The sequence below is a fragment of the Branchiostoma belcheri genome, unplaced genomic scaffold (genome assembly GCF_001625305.1).
Source record: "Branchiostoma belcheri isolate BF01 breed outbred unplaced genomic scaffold, Haploidv18h27 scaffold28, whole genome shotgun sequence".
In the NCBI taxonomy this organism is placed as follows: domain Eukaryota; kingdom Metazoa; phylum Chordata; class Leptocardii; order Amphioxiformes; family Branchiostomatidae; genus Branchiostoma; species Branchiostoma belcheri.
Genome location: NW_017803887.1, coordinates 3,243,014 through 3,259,353, shown reverse-complemented (window position 1 = coordinate 3,259,353; position 16,340 = coordinate 3,243,014). Strand labels below are relative to the sequence as shown.

At 39.9% G+C, this 16,340-nt stretch overlaps 1 protein-coding gene across 1 annotated transcript in view; it reads left to right on the top strand.

Annotated features, from left to right (window-relative positions):
• The first annotated feature begins 74 nt into the window (after positions 1 to 74).
• The window catches only part of LOC109472608 (voltage-dependent T-type calcium channel subunit alpha-1H-like), a 45,394-nt gene continuing 29,128 nt past the window's right edge, over positions 75 to 16,340 (top strand). Inside the window, exons 1-13 of the mRNA XM_019772408.1 lie at positions 75 to 161; positions 2,307 to 3,174; positions 4,779 to 5,028; positions 5,406 to 5,505; positions 6,355 to 6,506; positions 7,306 to 7,491; positions 8,032 to 8,155; positions 8,698 to 8,853; positions 10,760 to 10,850; positions 11,462 to 11,664; positions 12,572 to 13,093; positions 13,633 to 13,721; positions 14,330 to 14,453. Coding sequence (XP_019627967.1) covers positions 99 to 161; positions 2,307 to 3,174; positions 4,779 to 5,028; positions 5,406 to 5,505; positions 6,355 to 6,506; positions 7,306 to 7,491; positions 8,032 to 8,155; positions 8,698 to 8,853; positions 10,760 to 10,850; positions 11,462 to 11,664; positions 12,572 to 13,093; positions 13,633 to 13,721; positions 14,330 to 14,453 — 2,928 coding nt within the window. The 5' untranslated portion in view covers positions 75 to 98. The remainder of the gene's footprint in view (positions 162 to 2,306; positions 3,175 to 4,778; positions 5,029 to 5,405; positions 5,506 to 6,354; positions 6,507 to 7,305; positions 7,492 to 8,031; positions 8,156 to 8,697; positions 8,854 to 10,759; positions 10,851 to 11,461; positions 11,665 to 12,571; positions 13,094 to 13,632; positions 13,722 to 14,329; positions 14,454 to 16,340) is intronic.

The following is a 16,340-nucleotide window of genomic DNA, read 5'->3' as shown; positions in this document are numbered from 1 at the left end:
GATTTGAGCATGAGCTTTGCATTGTCGGTTTTTTACTAATGAACCATTTCTTTCTGACTTCACTGTAGGTTATCAGCCTAGAGGGCTGGGTAGACATCATGTACTATATACAGGATTGCCATTCCGTTTGGAACTGGGTCTATTTTGTTATTCTCATTGTTGTAAGTATGGATCAACCCATTTGTGTTTGTAGAAGTTTGTTGACAACTGAAGTCACTCAGTCCCATGGATATATTTCAATAGAAATTATCGATGTTAGTGACGTTGACCAATCAGAAGGTTCCATCCCACATTCCTTATGATGCCGTAATGTCACAAATCGAGTCAAAACCGGGTCATTATTCATCCCAATCCATACATTAAACAATCCAATAATCACCCGCATATGACCTCAGGTGACCCAAATAGAACACGATTCTGTTCCAAAATTTTATCTGACAAGGGAATAATGTTTGATTTCTCACAGAAAAGACAGTTGGGTTTGACTTTGAAAAATTCTTGAATTTGAAAAAATTCTTGAAAAAGAGGATCTTGGTTCTGGAATGTTATCATATATAAATTATGACACCGCAGAACAATAATTTTCATATCACTGTGCTCATTACACCAAGATCTACGTACTGATATCAAACTTGAATGTACTATAGAACATCAATTTTTCCTTGATTCCAAATGGCTAGTGACTTTCCAAAATTGACAAGACCAGTGTTATATGATGTAAAAGTCTCTCTTCCATTCTATGACAACAATATTTGTTGGAAAAAGTTCACTGTTCAAATACATGTGGATATGACTGACTTCAGTTGTATTTATAAGTATTATCTACAGTATGTGGTGCTCCCTGTGTCTTTCTGCTCAACACTGCTAGCTGCTCTCTCTACCAACTTCTAGGTAATCAGTCTTGCAAGATGGGTTTACATCATGTACAGTGTTCAGGATGCGCATTCCATTTGGGACGCTGTTTATTTCGTATTTCTTATCATCGTAAGTACACGTGTGGGCACCAGCAAGGTATGCCATGTTTGCATTCAGCTGCCTCCACACATGCTCTCTATTTCCCCCCCTCTATATCTGCACAGCTTTTCCCAACATTGTAAATTTTACACAAATCCTAAATCTTACTCTGTCTCTTCCTCCCAACTTCATCAGTGTTGTTTTGTGAAGCACTTCCCACTTCCTATATACGAATCATGTTTTTTGTTCTTTTTTTTTTTCCTGAAAATCCTATGACTTCTACACATGTACACCACTGTCCCCAAAACTGCCCAATGCTTTTCAATATACAATCTTATACACATTTTTGACCTGTCCTGCAAGTAAAATACTGTCTTCCTCCTCCAATCTTCATGATGCTCAAAGTCTTTTTTTCCTTCAGAGATCATCTCCCCTCTTTAAAGTTGCAGGCAGCTGAATACAAGTGGTTCCCCTTCAGCTGACCAAACTTGAGTTCTTTCTAGATCCTTCTAAAAGCTTGGATTGGATTTTGTAGTTCTGTAGACAATGTTTTTAGTTTTGTAGTCATGTAGCCCATTGGTTTGAGCTGCATGCAAACATTAACAACTCAGTCTGCACTTGTGTGAAGAATGAGAAAGAAATTAACAAAATATCCTGATTGCAAGGGTCTTGATTATCTAGTATTAAACTCAGTGCTATACAATAGCATGCATAGACTAGAAATGCAGCTTTGTGTTGTGGATCCTTCATATGGCATTATTACAATGTATATGTAGCCAGTATACGTAGTTGCATGATAGTAAAAAAGCAGCTGTGTAGATAAAGGTATTGCATTCGCTTATTGCAAGTACTGTATGTATGTACTAGTGGCATGTCTTAGTGTTGCATATCTCACATGATCATATATTTTACTGTCACCGTAGAGGGTAGTAGTTGTTGTCTTTGAACATCTTAGAGACTGAAGAGTAAGTAGTCTTTGTCTTAATTCATTGAAAAAAGTTCTCAAAACACTTTTTTTGGAAGGCCTTTGATGTACTGTATGCATGAGAAGGTATGACCATTCTTTGAAAGCAGTATCTGATCTGGTGTTACTGCATGTCCCAGGCAAAATATGTTTACAAATTAAGGATTTCAGTCTACTTTTTGGTTTGAGAAAATCTGGAATATGATGCTAGCTATGAATTGTATGATAACAGAATTTCAGTTGTCAAAAGGTTGCTTGGAATGTTGTAAGAACAGTATTTCTTTTAAATTCTCTACAGATGTTTTGATACGTAATTTTGTATTCTGAAATCACCTCATTTGTTAATCACTTCTCTCATGAAAGTCTTGTTTTCTTTATCTCTTGACAGATTGGATCATTTTTCATGATCAACCTTTGCTTAGTGGTCATAGCCACACAGTTCTCTGAAACCAAACAAAGAGAAAGCAGGCTCATGGAGGAGCAGAGGCGGAAGTACCTCTCCACGAGTACGTTATCCAGTCAGCCCAACCCAGACAATCCGAGAGGCTGCTACGAAGAGGTGTTCAAGTTGTGCGTGCACATGTGCAAACGGTTGAGGCGGAGAGTATTGAGATTGTACCACAGATTCCAGGGGAGACACCAGAGGAAAGTGGACCCCGCTCTGACCCTACAGAGGAAGAGGAGGCGGAGAAAAAAGTCTGTGTGTGTTCACCACCACCATCATCATCATCACCACCATTACCATTTTGGAGGTGCCAACCCCCTGCCTCCCATAGAGAGTAGTCCGCCAAAGTACCAGGTGACGTTGTCTCAGAGCCCCTGCCCGAGCCCCCTCGCCCCTATCGCAACTCCAGAACCTAGCGATGTGGAATCCTTGCAGTCCCCGAGCAAGTCTAACTTGCTTCGAGTGCCTTCAACAAACGGCGTGCATCGTTCACGAGAGTCCCTACAGTCTTCGCATAGTGATGCCGCAACCAACGGTGAGCCTGACACTACATTAAGAAAGTCTTCCCTCCTCCCTCCCCTTAAAGATGTTAACGTGCCCTCACCAAAACATCTTAGCGTCCCCCTGCCAACCATTGCCACCCCCGGGGTGAAGGTGCTTCCCCCCCTGAAGTCCAGACCCGCTGTGGAGGAACTGCAGACCCTGGCTGTCGCATCCACTAAAAATATCGCTCGAGCCGTCACCCAATCATGCCACTCCAGTCCCGGGCCTTCCACCAAACCAGTAACGTCGGATCCCAACATATTCCAAGGTAGGCTTGGTGATGGCTGCTAACATGTCTCACATGACTGATGACCCCTCCCCTTGTGACCTTTTTGACCTTGATCTCATAATCACTGTCCTTGAGTCAGTTCTCTTCTATAATTGACCTGGTGCTTCTTCAACCTTTGCTGTGGGATGTTCTCGGATGTCACCCATCTTTAACAACAACAGTAACGACAACAATGATGATAATAACAGTGCTGATCACCTATTAAAAACATTTCAATGGTTTCTGATAATTATAATCTTTGGATATCCTGGAGTTGGCATTAATCTGGCATAAATCATGTTAAACTTTCCATAATTCCTTTAACACAAGGATTCAGGTACAAACTCCATCTAACATGAAAAATTTCCTTGTTTGAAGTGAGACAAACGTCTAATGGTGGGGTTTAGTTGCTGACCATTGCAGGATTTTGTTGATCAGTGAGCTCCCAGAAAAAGTGGGAAAGACATTTTTTTGTTCTGAGCAAAGTTAAACCTTTTGATATTTGACCAAAATGATCTATGGCATACGTATGCATTTGTAGAATTATACTGTACATTCTAATAATAGAATGTTCCCCCCTACTATTTTTATTCAAGATGTTAAAAGATAACGCATTGTGAATATACATATTACTAATGATAAAGCAGTCAACTCCATATTAATTTCCACCCTAATGAAACTTGATTGAATTTCCTAATCTGACTTCTAACAAGGACAAAGCCCACCCTCTAGTATTCCTATATCTGCATTAAAAATTCCCTTAGGAAGTTAGGAGAAACTGCTTGAGGCATTGCCGCTTTCTGAAAAGATGCCACCAGCTACAATGTATCACTGATTGGTTATCCTGATTTTCAACCTCCCAAAAAAATTTTGAAAAATCATTGTGATGCCAAAATCTGCATAGGTCAGCAAACAAGAAAAGTCTCAATGTACATTTGTACAAGCCCCAAGGCAAGCCAAAGGTAAGCTGCATCATTTCACTCCTTCATTGATGTATGGAGAGACAGAGAACAGCTCATCAGCATAGCACACTGTCAAGATTCGTGTGTTGTAGTCCTCGATCCCTCTCCCTGTACATGTATCTGCCATGCTTGGGTTTAAAGCTGGGTGGCCTGCTAGGCACACAATGAGCAAGCATGCGCCAGAGCACACATGTACGCTCTATTTCTTGAGCTTTGCTCAGCAAGGAGACCGACCCTGAAGACTCTCTCAGCAGGTTGGTTGCTTTCCCTTGTTTCACAACTGGTTGTTTATTAGACCCTTTCGTATATTTCACTCACTTATAAATGACCTGCCCTGCTCACCATTAAGGTTTGCACACTCCTTCTAACCATGTGTTTAAAAGATATGTTTCTGGAAGACACCTTGCACAGTATTTTGGATGTTCTTGGCACTATTTGCATGTTGGCATTGCAGCAGTTTTCAAGACTTTGGCAAACTGCTTGGCCATCTCCCTTGTCATATTGTGTTACTGTTACCAATACATTATGAGTGCCATAATGTTAGATCTTTGGACTGTATGTTAGAAGGCATTGGTAACAAATGTCCTAGCCTACCGCCAGCGTACTCACACATGTACCATGCTCTCTTTTCTGTGTTAACAGATGACAATGATCAGTCCCTACATGTCCAAAGACTTTCCGTCCCATCTGTGATTCCCTCCTCTCTACAAGTTCCAGCGGTGGTGTCCAAAGACCATGTAGAATGCACCTGTACACACACACAGTATGACTGGGCCTCTAACTCTGAGTCTGAGGTGTCTGTCAGTGATGAAGAAGTGGACTCCAAGAAGTACAGAGAGGAGAGTGTAGACCTGCCACCAAGACCCCCAGGCTGCTGGGAGAGGTTTACCAAGTAAGGTCACAGTATTAATGGGCGACTCCCGGGGTCTATGATGCGGGTATGGAAAATAGTACAGCGAATATTCTCGAAGACTGGGTAGAAAGCCTGATGTGAGCATCAGCCAGATGTAAATTCTGCTGTGTGGTATAGGAATTTATAATATACCCCAGGCTGCGATAACGTTCGATATGGGTGTTCCGGACCGGGCCGTACTTTACGGTACGGCCCAGGCTTTCCTGGCTTCCATAGAATGATTCAAGCGTGTTTCGCCCTAACTACATGTACGTGCACCTCTTTCAAAAATTAAAATTCAGAATTTGTAGGTTGGAATTGACGTTTATGTCTAAAAAATGTTAAACTCATTATTTTGTTCTTTTCTGTGCTTGCAGATTTATGAGAACTATTGTGGACAGTAAGTACTTCAACCGAGGTATCATGGTGGCCATCCTAGTCAACACCCTGAGCATGGGGATTGAGTTCCACAATCAGGTCTGTTCAACAGTGTTAATATATCTACTGTAGAATTTACAATATTTGTAATGACGGTGTCTACTTTTTTTTTTACTTCGTAGGCTTTTACATTCAAGTTACTTGCATCAATTTTTAGGAATGAAGAAAGCTTCATATTTTACCATCAAGAGAGTATTTTGACTTAGCATCTTTTGACTCAAAAGTCACACAGCAATAAAACCATTCTAATTAATTTCTATATTAAGCAATATTAAAGGAAGTTCCAACATAAGTTTCAAGATCACAATGTTTCAAACAACCTTCAAATTCTTTTAAAAAATCTTCAGATTCTTTGAAACAATCTTCAGATTCTTTGAAACAATCTTCAGATTCTTTGAAACAATCTTCAGATTCTTTGAAACAATCTTCAGATTCTTTGAAACAATCTTCAGATTCTTTGAAACAATCTTCAGATTCTTTGAAACAATCTTCAGATTCTTTGAAACAATCTTCTGATTCTTTGAAACAATCTTCAGATTCTTTGAAACAATCTTCAGATTCTTTGAAAAAATCTTCAGATTCTTTGAAAAAATCTTCAGGTTTTCTGGAAAGATTTTTGGAAATCTGGAAACTTCAGATTTTTGGAAAAAATCTTCAGATTCTTTGAAACAATCTTCAGATTCTTTGAAACAATCTTCAGATTCTCTGGAAAAATCAGTGTTCAGCGTATTTTTTTCTTATGACAGTACAGTCTGAATCTAAGCAGCTTGATCTTTATTGAGCAAAACAAACAACTGTTATAGATTGTACTGCAGATCAGAATTTGACTAACATGCCCGGATGATCGGTATATCACATCAACTCCTGTTCCACCTGTATCTGTTGTAGCCTGAGGAACTGACCAATGCCCTGGAGATCAGTAACCTGGTCTTCACCTCCCTGTTTGCCCTGGAGATGCTCCTGAAGCTGCTGGCCTACGGACCGCTTGAGTACATCAGGAACGGCTTCAACGTGTTTGATGGCATCATTGTTATAGTCAGGTACTGGCAACTAAGTTGTCCCCGGAGCTTTCACATATGATATCATGTATGTAGATATGTAAATATTGTACATTTGGGAATGCATCTGTAGTGGCTACACCTGTGCTACAGTGCAATGTTAATTGCTCTGAGGAAGGTGACAGACAGTCACCGAAACGTCGGCTGAATAAAAGACTTAGTTGACATGTAGAAAGAATCAGTCTTTACTCAGTGACTTACAATGTACCAACTGATGAAACTATTCACGGATATCATGTATGTTGAAACATTTGTAGGTTTTAATGCCTTCACATCATGTAACACCTTGGACTATGTAAGAAAACTATTGATTAAAGTTCTAAACCAACTATACCGGATAGTATATACCTTCAGCACCAAGGACAGCCTGTGGTATCATTGGTGATGACGTGGAAATATATAGTTCAGTGTTCTAGCTAGCCAGTCTCTGTCTTTGTCGAAATTTTGCTGCTCATGATGGACTAAACTTTTGCCAGCATTTCAGAGGGTCAAGATTTCATAATTTTCCAAGGGGAGCATGCCCCTGAACCCCCTATGATGATGATTGTCACACTATCACACCAAACATTGACTGAGTACAGGAATAAATGGCTAGAACACTTGATAATCCAGTTTATCCATAGCATTCTTCATGTGTTTAGTACAACAGACAGCAATTTGACTTCAGCACCAAGGACAGAGTATGGGAACTCTAATATACGGGACAAGAATTCCCATGCTACGCTTCATTTACAAGACTTCACTATAATATTAACATATCTGCTGCATTTTCTTTCTGTAGTATTGTGGAGATTGCAGAAGACGGTGAAGGTGGCTTGTCTGTGCTGCGAACCTTCCGGCTAATGAGAATACTGAAGTTGATCAGGTTCCTACCTGCCTTGAGACGCCAGCTCCTGGTCATGATTAAGACGATGGACAATGTGGCAACCTTCTTTGCCCTCCTTATCCTGTTCATCTTCATCTTCAGGTAGGTCTTGAAGGAGAAAATGTCAAACATTCAAGAAAATCCACTGAAACTGAACATTTTATAAGATTCTAAGGAGCAAAGGGAAATTTGAAACTGCAGCAGCCTTGAACATACTTGCATTGACATAGATGGCGTCCAAAACAGTTTGAAAGCCGTCTCATTTTTACAGAGGCAGTAGGTGTGTCATTGAATCCTTTACAATTAGATGATTACTTTGAATTGGGTGTTCATTTATCGTATTTGACACATTTAGAAGTAGCTGGTATTGAATACATGTACTTGCAAAGTTGAACAACTTAATTTTTGACTTGCCATTAGATTGCCAGAAGATGTCTTATATCATAATGTCAGTTTATCATATATCCCCGATTCCCAGTGTTGAACCTTCATTTGTTTGTCTGCTGCAGCTAGTGTCTTATTATGTACTTAGTCCTATTATATAATACAATAATCTTACACATTTGTAGCAAATTATTCTAACTTATGATGACACACAGACTCAGACTGTTACTTAACTGAAATGACTGTTGATTTTTTCAGTATTCTGGGCATGCACTTATTTGGGAACAAGTTCTGTGAACCCGATCCAGTACACAACAAGAAAGTGACATGTGATCGGAAGAACTTTGATACCCTTCTGTGGGCCCTTGTTACCGTGTTCCAGGTGAGGTGATCCTACTTAATATATTTTCTTCCTTTTGTAAGTAAATCACTGGTCTTGTAGACACTGCTTACTTCTTGATAGTTTCTCTTCTTTTTCCCAGCTTTATATGAATTTCATCCATCAATGATAGTTGATGATGAGACACTCAGACTACACTTGAAAACTTAAGGCCAGATATCAGGAGACACTATTTTTTTTTCCAAGAACTTCCAGAATCATGAGTCATTCATACTCATTATCATATACCCAGTTGACCAATCAGAAGGCTATTTCCCATTGGTTATCAGGCCGTAATCTCAAAAGTGGTTGGTTAAATTTTTGGACCATACCAATATTCAGGGGACAGGACACTAACAGTAGTGTTAAGACTAGGGCGTGATGCCCCAGTTTGGGGCCTTGCCCAGTACAATATATAGACTACGGCTACGCTCGCTCAGTGGCTTATTCGTTGGTTATCGCACCAGACTGGGGATTATCTCACCATATACACATCAGAGCAGGGCATTAACCCTTTATTAACTGTTAATTGTTTGCTGCTACAGATCCTGACACAGGAAGACTGGAACCTTGTTCTCTACAATGGCATGAAGAACACATCTCCATGGGCGGCTCTGTATTTCATCGCCCTCATGACCTTCGGAAACTACGTTCTGTTCAACCTACTGGTGGCCATCTTGGTAGAGGGTTTCTCAGCCGAGGTGAGGCTAATGTGTGTTGTGGTCACAGTGGTGAAAATATCCACTTTTGTCTCATATAAACATAACATTTTATCATCATGTACTAGTTGATCATATGGTGTGTGACATTCACTGAAGGTACAGTTACATCGATGTGTACAATCAGTTTTTTTCAGTTACTAAACATCGAACTCTCTGTTGTTTGTCATGATACATGTACATCCATTTCTGAAGTTGTCTGAAGATGCTTCTCTTCCAGATTCGTTGTTAGTAAGTCAACTAATTAATGATCTCTGTCTATGACCTTTGCATTCGAAAGTGTTGATTGTTTTGCTTTGTTGGTTAGAACTTAGAAGTGTCAACATACTATATGTATGGCTACTATAAAATCATCATCTTTCATTTAGCCAAAGAATAAGTCGACTTCTGAAGGGAACATATCCTGCAATTTTTGCTTAAGCCTAACAAAAATGGATCCCTAATAACTGAAGTGATTATATTGTATCTGCATGTGCCTCCACACTACTTGACTTGTTGTGTGTTTTATACCTTTTTGTTGATAAAATTATTGTTATGCATGTTTCACCTAGCATATACATTGTATATAATGCACAGTCATGTTTATATATCAAAGCATGCAGTAGCCATACTTTTTTTTTACTTCTCTGTGTTGTGATGTGCAGTTTTGTGTTGTGTTCACAGCAACGGAAAATTGAGAAGGTCCAAAGGGCAACAAAAGCTCTCAAGACCCTGGCAGTTTGGAAACGACCAAGTTTGATGTCAAAAAAGACTCCGTCCACAACCAATCTTTTGACCCCACCACTGAAGGTGACAAGTAGACTTTGCCCAAATCTTGGTGAAACCATATTTTTTGGTGACGGGTCTTCTATTCTCTGGTGTAACTGACTGCCTTCATTTCTAATCCATTTGTTATTAATAATAATTTCCATTGGCTTTCCTGATATTAGGAGAAACCTTTTTAAAAAGGATAATCCATCATAACAAATGTAATGTCAAAGTCATAACAATCAGGCATCATATCATATTATGCTGGAGCTTTGCCATCCCAAGTCATTGTACACTCCATATTCCAATGGCAATGCCAACAGCAATGCTTAATAAAATTAATATGCTTTTTGTGCATTAACCCAATTCAAAATTGCTGCATATTGGTTGTCTGCTCTGGGCAATAATTTGTGCTAATACCCATACTCTAGATGGAGCGAAGATCCCTTTATAGCATTGAACCTATGTCAGCAGAATATGAAATATCACAAAGTATAAACTGTCAAATGTACAGTTAGTTTGAACCTGTTAATGACATTCTGTCCTTGTAAAACAAGGCATAATAAAAATATATATATAAAGGATGTCTTCACAAGCAGAAATCCTTACTGATCTGGACATTTGCAAGCCTTTGCTACATGCGTCTTAATGTACAGTCAAACAATATAATGTATCCCATGAGATTGTTTCAAAAGTCTTTGATGTGCCCCATTCCATGCCCTTGCTGCATGTTCCATGATGTTCCAGTGTAAGTTCCAAGTTCAGTGATCCACTCATTCTTGATGTCTCATGTCTCCTAACACTGACTGATCTCTATGTCTCATGATGTCTCTAACCATGCAGTCTTTAATTTTACTAACAACATTTCTTTGCTCCTCAGAAAAGGTGTTCCAACAGTTATTTGATAATGTGTATTGGACTGTGCAGGCATGCAAAGTAGCTTTTTTAACTTGACTATATATATAACCTACCTTTATCCCAGGTGCATGGCAATATGTGAACAGGGTACCTAAGCTTACAAAGTTGTTTGACACCATTTGCATCTCTGACAATTACATCTATTTATACTTAACCACTAAAGGCTGTTTCTTATATTTCATTGTATTGTCTTTATCTGATGTACGAAATGTGAACTTTGCAGGAGGAAAGAAAGAGTGAAATGGACGACTCAAACAGTCAACTTGCAGGGCCCAGCAACTACAAGATGGTGCTTGTGGGAGCTGCAAGGAAAGGTAGGGGACTTAAGAAGTAGGGGTTTATTGTGTTAAATGACCATCTTGTACATATTTCACTCCTGTATGTTTGGAACTGCATTGTGGAATCTGTACTCTGAAACTGCTTTTGTTTAGTAACTCAGACCACAATTATGTATCCAACTCCTGTACGTTTGGGACCGCATTGTAGATACAGTTCCCTGTAACTATATGCATATGTGTAGATATGTAAATATTGTACATTTGGGAATGCATCTATAGCAGTAACACCTGTGTTAAGAAGGCCTTTTTGGATTGCAATGATATTTGGTATGTTGAAAGCTCTTAGGAAGACACAGGTCAGGGTCAAATTTGGGTCTCCTCGTGGCTGACCATGGTACTGAAGCGAGTTTTCCTGATGTTTTGTTGTGATTATAGATGGTGATGATGATGACACCAGTCCCAAAGTGTTGAACAATTTCTGCATACTTGTGGTTAGCATATAAACTTAGAAAGGCCTTTATGGATTGTGATGATATTTGGTATGTGGGTAGGTCTTAGAAGGACAATGGCGAAGGTCAAATTTGGGCCTCCTGGTGGCTGACCTTGGTACTGAAACAAGTTTTCCCGATGTTTTGTCATGATTATAGATGTTGATGGTGATGACACCAGTCCCAGTGTGTTGAACAATGAGCGGACACTGGTGGTGGCCGGTCCTGAGCCGCCCATCATCACCAGGACTGAGGCCACCCCGCAGGGCTCACCCAACACTGACGGGCCCAGCAACGGGAAGTCTGTCAGCTATCCAGCCAGTGTCTCTTCACAGGATGAGGAATGCACACCTGGGAATCCTGTGAGCAAAATTCTTACCTTGATATTATTGTTATCTCTGTTGGATAGTTTTAATTGTAATTTAGGTAACATCTGTATCCATAATATCACCATAGTCCATAATATTGCCACCTTGAGAAAAAGTGTGCTTAAAGATATTTTTACTGCAACATACCCTAGGTATGTACATTTGAGGTGTGCAGGAGTGTATACCAAAAGTTTGTTGCAGTAAAAATATCTTTAAGCACATTTCTCAAGGTGGCGATATTATGGACCCTGGTGATATTATGGACACGGATGTTATATACTACATGTATCAAGTGAAGTTGAAATGAACCGTGAGCTGTGTTGACCTTTTAACCTCTTGGTCACGTGACTGCTCTTGTCAGTAGCCAAAGAAAGATGGCGGATGCTGTCTGAAAGCTATGCTTTGACATGACATTTGTAAGTCGTGTGTATCAGTTTAAATCTTTCCTGTTACTATCAAAGATTTTCAACTGTCCCTTGCAAGTGCACATCTCAAGTCATAAGATGGTGGGATGAACAGCTATCTCAAGATATTTTTCCATCAGCCCTGAGATGCATGATTGGACCTGGGGGGACAGTGATTGCAATCTAGGGAGGTTTAGAGACAACTTTTGATTTTCAAGCCTTTTAAAACACTATTTCCAACATTTTGACAGGCAAATCATGGGGTTGAACAGAGTGGTCCTTTGTGGTCCTTAGGATATTCTAATTCTTTTCCCTAAAATTTTTTTTGCCAATTTTGTCCATCAAGGTGGATGAAGTTGTTTAAAAAATGAAAAATTTTCCATCACACATTTCAAAATTCTTGCAATTGACAGAAAAATGGGTGCTGGCTATAGAGCCCTGGGTCAGATTATTGTTAAAATTTATAAAATATTCCACCACTCTCTTGCCCCCTCCAGTCTGCCCTGACTGTTCCTGAACAGGACTCGCCGGGACTGTCCCGCTCCGGAAGCCGCAGCAGTCACTTCAGCTGGCGCAGGAGCAAGGGCGGAGAACGGGAGAGCATCCTTTTCGCCGACGACGAGGACAACCTCAACGACGAAGTCTTCACCAACACCACGCACACGTATGAAGAGGACGGGACCGTACGCGCGTCCTTCAATCCCACGGACGTCGCGTCCCAGTCGGGAAGCTTGCGATCGCGCAACGTAGCCCAGAGGACTAGAGAGAGTACGACATCTCAGGGAAGTGATTGTAGTCACCTGTCAGTTAACTCCAAGCCTGGCAATAACGGCAACAACGGAAACAGTCCACGGGTGAGCGTGTCCAGCGAGTGTAACGGGGGCCCAAGGTTGTCGGTGATCGAGAAGCCGGTCCTGACTGTGGAGGTGGAGAAGGAGAAGGATACAGAAGTGAACGGGCCACCAGACGTGGTGGTCCTGAAAGATCCAACAGAAAAGAAGGAGGCATGTCCAGAACAGGTGGGACTTGCACCACTGGTATGTATTATGTTAATAAGCAGTCACGTGATCACCCGTGACGTAGTCTAGTCCGTCCATGGACTCCATGTTGGTCTATGCTGTGTTGATTAAAGCCTTCCAGTATCCTGTGCAATTCTCGAATCCTGATTGTTTAATATGTGTCCTCAGCCAGTTAGTGGTGTGGTGGTAGCTAGGTGGCTGGAGCAGACTCCTCTCTGGCCATACATAATTGTATACTAGTATGTCACCTCAACTACATAGCACAATTGCAGGATTCTAACAAGGGACTGTTGTTTTAGAAGTGGTTTTAAACTACACATCATATCAGATGTATAATATGTTTGTAAAATGGTGTTAAGGTATGGGTTTTTGTCTAGCTGTAACTGCTCTTTTCAGCTCAACATATGTCACTTAGATTATCTGTTTTGTTTTGTTTTATGACAAGGGAAAGATACAACTAATTTTGGACCTATCATGAAAGTTCATCTGTGTTGGTAGTTACATGTTTTGTTTTAATTTTTGACCTTGTTACTCTGCAGAACATATACTGGAAATGCTGCCCTGCCCCTAAAGGCTGCTTCAAGACCAGAGCGTACTACTCCCTCTTCCTGTTTGCACCTGAGAACAGGTGAGTAATCTTCGGTGAGAGAGAAACTAACAGGTAATTCTGTTTGGTGAATCCTGTTGTCTTCAAATATGCCTCAGACAGAGGTGAATACTGTACAAAATGAACAAAAGTCTAGGGCACAACTTATACTGTACACACTACATTATATTCTTTTAGACCACACCAAGTAATTTTTATGGATGACGTCCTCTGGAGACCCTTAATCTATGTGAGAGTGAAAAAAAACAAACAAGAAGGGCCTAAAAAAGAAAGATGTCTAAATTTGAAATGTACTAAGGGACGACAAATTGAATGAGAGAACATAGGGAAAAAACAAGAAGTCTTTTACTTCTCATGAAAACAGCAATAAATCAGTGGAACAGCAGTTGTTGTCCTGCCCTGTTTCTTTCCTTTAATCATGTCTTCCCTTACATCCCACTGTCATGACTCTTTGGTCATAGTTACAAGAAGCGGAAATTCTTGTCTTCTGGGAAGAAGCCAAAATCATTGTGCACACAGACATCATCCATAAAAATTACTTGGTGTGGCCTTACCTGACATAGAACAGTATGTGCTTTAAGATGCTCACTACACATACAGAACATAACATGACTTCCCATGTTCCACAGGTTACGACAGTTGTGCCAGTACCTGGTCAACAAGAAGTGGTTCGACCACGTCATCTTGATCTTTATCTTCATGAACTGCATCACCCTGGCCATGGAGAGACCCAAGATTGACCCAGACAGTTCTGTAAGTCTGCTTCACCTTGTACAAATGTAGCTGTGCTTTACCCAAAACAATACACATCACAAGATATCATTGAATGAATGAAAGACCTTTATTGTATGATTATGCTCTTACAAGCTTAGTACAGGTCATGAATAAACAGGGAAAAAGAAGACAACAATAACTTAATCTATAATACATACTAAATTAAATGTGATCTACTATTTGCAGGTTCAACTTCTTCTCGCTTCTTGACGCAGTTATAGATGCACATGTATTTGTACGCATGTATATGGAGCTACTGATACATGATTTGTCAAGTTTCAGAAGGAATATGAATTTTTCTGTGTCATCTAAAAGCCTATAAAGCTGGGGAACATATCTTTTATATATAAGTATAGAGGGAATTCCAAGATACAGAGAGATACATGTATTGCAAACCATACTTTGTTTTGTTCACTGCCTGAAGAAACAACAAAGGAAAGGAACCAAATGATTTCTCTGTTATTCTCCAGACCTGTATGCCTCTCAATATTTCCTTGAAGTTCAATGTACAAAACTAGAAAACTTAAGTAATATTTGCAAAGCAAATGCATAATAGTTACCTTCGGATATGGTCTGCTCTCTTAATTCTTACTCGAACACATTTGCCAATGTGCAATTTTGCACGTACCTGAAAAAAAAGTATTTCGAACACTGACATACATGTATATGGTGACAGGAGTCTAAATCCCTCCTAGTTTTGCGAAATTGCAACATTATGTAACCCAACACCAGTTCCCATGATGACAGGACGTCAATACATCAGGCCATTGGTCAGGTCATAGGTCACTGTTTGGAGAAGAAGAAGAAGAAACTGAGCAAAAACAATATGTTTTCCTTCGGTAAACATAATAATTACAGTGTAAATGGAGAAGCTGTCTTTTCGGACCCTGCATTTTGTTTGTTTCAGTGATAGGGCTGACATAATTGCCATCCATGAAACTATGTTTGTATGACCAAATCTCTGCCATTATATCACAAGAAAGATAGATGCTAACCCTGGGAGATTGTAGAAGTTTCTGAGTCTGAAGTAAGGTGATTTATGTCACTCGTACAAACACTGCAAACGAGTTATCTGAGCAGAGCATATCCATTGTCCTCCCCCGTAATATGAATCTGTGAGATCCCATCAGATTCTGCTATCCCATTTAGTGTTTGGTGCATCAATCAGGCTATGAGGATGCTTTGAAGTAGCTCAGGAGACAAAGTTGTCTGTCACATCTAATGGATGTGTGTTGTTGGGATGATCCCTCTCGGTGCAAGAAAGAGCTTAGGACACAACAGAACTTCCATTCTAACATACATGTACTTCCAAAGAGCTTAGGACACAACAGAACTTCCATTCTAACATACATGTACTTCCAAAGAGCTTAGGACACAACAGAACTTCCATTCTAACATACATGTACTTCCAAAGAGCTTAGGACACAACAGAACTTCCATTCTAACATACATGTACTTCCAAAGAGCTTAGGACACAACAGAACTTCCATTCTAACATACATGTACTTCCAAAGAGCTTAGGACTAACAGAACTTCCATTCTAACATACATGTACTTCCAAAGAGCTTAGGACACAACAGAACTTCCATTCTAACATACATGTACTTCCAAAGAGCTTAGGACACAACAGAACTTCCATTCTAACACACATGTACTTCCATCACCTGTGGCAGTTTCCATGTTATATAACATAATATAGTTTTGTGCCCAATGAGGGAAAATGCATTTTTGGCTTCTTTAGTATGTCATTTGATTTGCTGGAGTAATATTTTTGGTAGATAAAAGTTTTAGTGAATCAAAGATTTGAACACTAGTCAGTTATTTAATTAGGAAGGAAATATCAAAGATACTGCTGTATCAAATTTT